This window comes from Sander lucioperca, chromosome 20 (genome assembly GCF_008315115.2).
Source record: "Sander lucioperca isolate FBNREF2018 chromosome 20, SLUC_FBN_1.2, whole genome shotgun sequence".
Lineage (NCBI taxonomy): Eukaryota > Metazoa > Chordata > Actinopteri > Perciformes > Percidae > Sander > Sander lucioperca.
Window position 1 is genome coordinate 6854201 of NC_050192.1, and position 6402 is coordinate 6860602.

Here is a 6402-nt window from a genome sequence, read left to right on the forward strand (position 1 = left end):
ACCATAAAACACTGACCAATAAGATTCAATCGAGAACATAAACCACACACGCTAAAGCCTACATATTCAAAATCTCAAGTGCAAATATATTATGATAAAGGTGGGGGATAAACAAACTCACTTCACTCACATTTTTAGGCGTACATACATTTAGGCCTGCATTTACTTGGTATAATCACACATAAAATCCCAAATTAAAGCCTCTGTAAAAAAAAAAAAAAAAAGCTTTATTGTGTCAGTTTTATGCCTAAATAGTAGTAGTTGGAATTTACAACCCTTTTGATTTATTTAACCATATCACTGGACATAAGCTGAGACATGTTTGACACTGAAAAAATAATTCTAGCAATCTTTCTGACAGCTTTATTGTTGTGGTAAATCGGTTACTGTCAACTCTCCAGAAATATGTCTGTAGAAATCCCTTTGACATCATATGTTGAGAGAAGATGTTCTCATCCTTTCCATTTATTGACCCTCCCCCATCCGAAACCGCATCCCCCCGCGCATGCGCATTCATGCAGGACCGCTGCAACTGCTGGTGCACCGTGCACGGGCAGTTGTTTGAAATAAACTTGAGGGAGGACGAAGGTAAAAGTTGGGCCGATCGAACCACCGTCACCCGCTTCTAAACGGAAATGTTCGTAAACGGCTGTGGAGGATAAAACGGTTACTTTCGATTTTTCGGAGAGGATAACATTTATCCATGAACGTTGTGCCCATCGCGTTTTCGGTCTGCAGATGTTCTGACCTCTTTCATATTAAGATCATGACGCATAGTTGGTGGGAGGTTAAGCATTGTTCAAAAAGAAATTCATGAAAACTGGTAATTTTTGAGAAATGGTTGGTTTCTGATTACATCATGCAGCTAGTATTTGTGGGCGGGCTCTGAGCTGTGAGGGGAGAGGGGCGCAACCGGAGAGCAACTACGACCAGGCGCCATTAGGTAACAATGTACCATGTGTGTATTTATTTTGTTAAAAGGCTTTCCGGTAGGGAAATGCAGATGGGTCGACATGACGGTGTATATTTTGTTCAAGAAGTGCAAAACTGACTATTTGCGTCGGGCGACAAAAAGTGACTTCCTGTCGTTAAACAAAATTCGTTATCGACTAGGAACAAGATGGCGTCGATGATTTCTTTCTTCTAGTGCACGAGTTCTTGGGCGGCGGCGGCGTGCGCGTTCTCGCCAGTCGCCACAATGTTGTTATTTCCTGTTTCCATATCCTGAGAAGTTGACGTTCTCATTTGATTCATAACCACAACAGCAGACCGAGAGGTGACCCGTTTACATATAGTTTTACATTTGTTTGTGGTAGTCACGGCTGTACTGTCCGACAAAACCACATTTTGCCATGGAAATGTGACGAAAGAAAAACCCTGAACCATTTCTACAATTTGATTGGTCTGTGTATATCCCAGTTACATAAGCACTTTATTTTCTTCTGTCACTTTTTACACTGTCAATAAACGGCCTCATTCGTAAAGGGGATAAACTGTCATGTACAACACATTTACAGTAACGTTACATCATCCGGATGAGTTCCCCTTTACCTTCTTTGTTTTAGCTTTTGACCCCATCTAGTGGGCCATGCAGGTAGATCGGACAAATGTATAGTCTTTAATATTTTTCCCCACTTCCATTTAGTTTTTCTGTTTGTAAAGTGGAAATTACAACATTGAGTTTTTTTATATGAAGATTTTTATTTAGCCTACTTTATTTCTATCTGTAATTTATGTTTTTATTTTTATTTAGCCTAGATTTTTTTGTGTCTCCGCACTTCATAACTGAACGTATAAAGTTAAATACTAAGCGAGAAAACTCCCTTTGTTCTGACAACTATGACCTAAGTTAGAGTAAATAGAGTAACAAACATCATAACCCAATGTTATATTAGTAAATAGGCTAGGAATAACAAATCAGTCATGTTTCAGTGGTGGAAGAAGTATTACACAGTTTAAAATAGTCCACTTAAATAGTCCACTAGAAGTACAAGTCCTGCATGCAAAACTTTACTCAAGTAAAAGTAGGCCTAGCTAAATCTACTTGAAGTATATAATATATAAAAATAAAACTAGTCAGTATGCAGACAAATGGTCCCTGTCAGTGTTTTAATATTATATAGGATGTTTTTGGATTCATATGGTTGCATTAATGTGTATTTTGCATTTTACTGCTGTAGATAGTTTAAGGCTGTACTACTCATTTCAACTGCTTTATTAGGCTATTGTTGGGTATTTGAATATAGCAATGCATCATATTCTATTAGATCATCATACTGTATGTTAGCGTCGCTGTCCTGTGAGAACCACGTATCTCTAAAAAAGTGAACTTTCATGAGTTCAGAACAACAGCCCTGTTTTGAGCTTTGTGACGATGCATTTCCAGCTGATCCTATCGGGGTTTTAATAGTTTATTTAGCTTAAGAAGTATGAAGATTTTCACAACCCACGAAAGAAAATGCATGGTTTTCACTGGACAGAAAGGGTATGAACAATTGCAATCTGAAAAGTAACTAAAGCTGTCAGATGAATGCAGTGGAGTAAAAAGTATATTTACCTCTGAGATGTAGTGGAGTAGACGTGTAAGCAAGCAAGGATAATCAAATAATTGGAAGTCGAACTCAATGGGAATGTCCTGTCTCCAGGAGAACAATAGGGGGCGCTGTGGGTTAAACATGTTAGCCAACCGGCCAATTATCACAAAGGAACAACGGACTTCGTCACCTTCTGTCCAATCACAGCTGTCATTGTTGGAAGGCCGTTTATTGACAAGGGGAGAAGGTGACTTCTCTACGAGCAGGGCAATACCTCGTACAAATCTTAACAAATAACCAAAAATAAGACAAGAGCAACCATGTCTTCTTTTGGAAGGGCGTTGGGAGTCCTTCGGACAGGAACCCGGTTCCTCAGACGCGGTACACAAAGGATAACGACCAGAAAGTAAGTAACGCTACTGTTAAGCTAGCATCTAACGTTAGCTAACGACTTGCTAACACCGGAAAATTAATTTAAGGTAACTCAGAACACTATCTTAAATGTTAGTCTATATTCCACATTATGTAATATTGATTATAAGTGTGTGCTTTTCAATGTTCCAGGGCCAGCGGAGGGCCGCACATTGAGCCACAGTACAGGCAATATCCCCAGATAACGAAGAAACAGAAGTTCGAATCCGAACTCATCAGCGGTGTCATGTGGTTCTGGATCCTTTGGCACTGCTGGCACGACCCTGACGCAGTCCTGGTGAGAAACCTGTTACCTGTAGTATAAACTATCCAGTGCCATTTGCACTGACCATGAGACTCTGCAGGTGGATAGTAATTATGTACACATATACTCAAGTACAATTTTGAGGTAATTTACTTACTTTTCTGCTAATTTATACTTTTACACCACTACAATTCAGAGGAAAATAAGTGTATTGTAAAAACAAAAAAAAAAAAATATATATATATATATATATGCCGCTCATTTACCAGCAGCAACATTAAAGTAATGTACACATTAATGCATCATTAACTATAATTCAATAATATAACATACATCATTCTGAAATTGACCATTAGGCATAATGAGTACTTTCACTTTTAAATATATTTTGAACAATTGCTAGCCTAAAAAAAATAAATAAATACCAGTATTACGAGGCTTGTTATAAACTGGCTCTGTTAACTGTTCCAATCTGGCGACGAGTAGGTCGTCCACGTGAAAGAAGCAGAGTTGTTCATTTCAAACGACATCCTCTGAACCATTAATTAATTAATGAATTACTTGATATGAAATTAGATGAAGGTGACAACCCTGCAGGAAAACTTGGTCATAGCGACAGCAAAAAGTGATAAGGATCAATGTTGATTCTGCTACCAAAGCAGAGAGGAGAAGACAAGTAGTTGATGTCTGACACGGTCTATCTGACTGGCATGTTGCATTCATAATAATGGGCGCTAAAGGAAGAGAAAACAGGATATACTTTTGTATTATCAGTTATCATCACATCCTATTATATCACTGCAGCTCAGAATAACGTGAGGCCACTTTCACGTTATTCTGAGCTGCAGTGATAGAATAATGTGAAAGCCTTGACACTGTCAGGAATCCTGGCAGGAATGACACAATCTCTGCTCAACTAAAGTGCAGCTATAATATGTATTTAGTGTGGTACACTATCCTCCATTTGGAAGAAGCAACGGAGTGGAAATGGAAAGCCTTGAACAGCAACATTATTCTACTTACCTGCCACTTTATTGTAAAGTCAGTGCTTTTGTCAGGAACCCGTAGAAATCAGATTTGATTGAGCCTGATGTGATACTCTGTAAGCCCATCCAACTGACCGACAATCAGTCAAGGGGTAGCAACAAAAATTAGGTTGTCTATATTTGTAATGTGTGCACTTTTACTAGTTGCGTTTATCTACAGTATGCTGTACAAACCTGACAGGAACATAATCTATTAACTAAAAATGGGAATGTTAAATCAAGGTTCTTCCCTCTTCTGTAGGGTCACTTCCCCTGGCCGGATGCTTCTGCATGGACAGATGAGGAGCTTGGAATCCCAGCAGATGACGAGGAATAAGGTCATTTCTTTCTTTCCTTTGCTTAAATGAACATATTTTCACTTGTACAATATGTAATCCAAATGTTAAGATAAAAGGTTGGTTAACTATCAAAAAGTTGAAACACAGGATTAAATCCTGCTCTGAGTCTTAAACTAACCGTACAACTAAATCTAAGCAATTCCTATTTTCTGATGCTGTCAAGGTTTGTTCACATCTCTTCGTTTTAATATTTTATATATAGATATAGATTTGGTTTATAGTTTGTCTAATTTGTTATTTTCTTGTATGTAGGGCTGGGCAATATATCAACATAGATATGAGGCTAGATATCGTCTTAAATTTTGGATATCGTGATATGACATAAGTGTTGTCTTTTTCTGGTTTTAAAGGTTGCATTAACAGTAAAGTGATGTACTTTTCTGAATTTACTAGCTGTTCTATTATTTGCCTTTATCCACTTAGACATTATGTCCACATTACTGATGATTATTCATCTAAAATCTAATAGTAAAAATATTTTGTGAACGCACCACTTGTCAACCCTACAATATAGATATCGATGTATTTGGTCAAAAATATCGTGCTATTTGATTTTTCCCATATTGCCCAGCTCTAGTTGTATGGTCTTAAATATTGTAGTTACTGTGTCATCTTTTCCTAATCGTTTGTTTTGTGTTAAAAATAAACAGAAAATTGTTAATCTAAAAAACATTTATATACAAGCCTGTGTTGGTTTAGCTCTGATTAGATGAGCATAATGAATATGACTCATGTCAAAAATTGAGAATTGGCACTTAAATATTGACAAGATGTCTCCTTACAGTGACGTGTATGCAGAGGAAATACATACTGCGAAAGGCAGCGACATATTGCAAAAGACACTGAGATTTGTGTTAGTTGAAAGAAAATATGATTAGAAAACTGCACTTTAAAATGTAACTGCCATTCTTTATATTCAAATGTTGGAAATGATTTCCTTTCATTTGTTTTAAATTCAACAATTTTGTATTTTAGCATAATACTGAAAGCAGCATAACTTAGTACTAATGTTTATCGCAAGTAATAATGTAATCGTGATATTCAATGTTATCACATTTTCCTCATATCGTGCATCTCTTCTCTTAATTGTGTCAAACGCTACAGCACATATACACCTGATATTAGTCTTTAAATATACTTTTTGGTAGGAATGCTAGTTTTTCTTTACAGGATTATCTCATTTATTAATCCGTTAAATTGACAGCTAACACATTTTCCTGATTAGTTTGTGTGTTGTCCGAGTGGCCTCTTGTCTAAACTCGGTCGGTGACAAATTTGACTCTTTTAATCTGATAATTGCAGTCTGATCGCAGGAGATATACACTTAGTTTCCAGTTTATTAGGTACAGCTAGCTAAAACTAATACAACAGTCCTGCAACAAATCCTACCTTCGTATAGGTCATAATGTTAAGGAGACTGCTTATTTTGGAGATGGATGGGTGTTTCTATTATTTTGTCCATCCCATTTATATCAACTCTATAAAATGCAATATAGTTTACCACAACACACTGCATCATCCAAAATCATAAAGTTAAATCAACAAAACCTAATATTACCTTTTATGAAGGTAGAAGTTGTTGCAGGACTGTTGTATTAGACTGCATAGGGGTACCTAACATCCTGGCAACTGAGTGCATTTGTTTTTGTCCACTGTTGTAAACATTATCTTGTTTTTTTTTTTTGTAGATCACCATGAGGGTTCAAGCTGCTGGATAAGTCTTTGACTTTCAGAATCTCCTTTAGATTTTCCACAGTGTTGTACATAGACTAATAAAATTATCTTTAAATATGTTAAAAATGTTGTAT

The 6402-nt window shown here is 36.8% G+C and overlaps 1 protein-coding gene across 1 annotated transcript; it reads left to right on the forward strand.

The window, feature by feature from the left end:
* Window positions 1-2671: 2671 nt before the first annotated feature.
* Window positions 2672-6390, forward strand: ndufb2 (NADH:ubiquinone oxidoreductase subunit B2). The gene is made up of 4 exons (XM_031313628.2): window positions 2672-2940; window positions 3099-3243; window positions 4498-4573; window positions 6283-6390. The coding sequence occupies exons 1-3, from the start codon at window positions 2855-2857 to the stop codon at window positions 4570-4572; spliced, it is 306 nt and encodes a 101-aa protein (XP_031169488.2). The 5' UTR covers window positions 2672-2854; the 3' UTR covers window position 4573; window positions 6283-6390.
* Window positions 6391-6402: the final 12 nt, after the last annotated feature.

Bases quoted from the DNA above. Each gene is read 5' to 3' on its own strand.
- ndufb2 (XM_031313628.2), top strand. From the start codon at position 2,855: ATGTCTTCTTTTGGAAGGGCGTTGGGAGTCCTTCGGACAGGAACCCGG. The intron at 2,941-3,098 runs GTAAGTAACGCT...TCAATGTTCCAG, and splicing joins CAAAGGATAACGACCAGAAA to GGCCAGCGGAGGGCCGCACA. The intron at 3,244-4,497 runs GTGAGAAACCTG...CCTCTTCTGTAG, and splicing joins ACGACCCTGACGCAGTCCTG to GGTCACTTCCCCTGGCCGGA.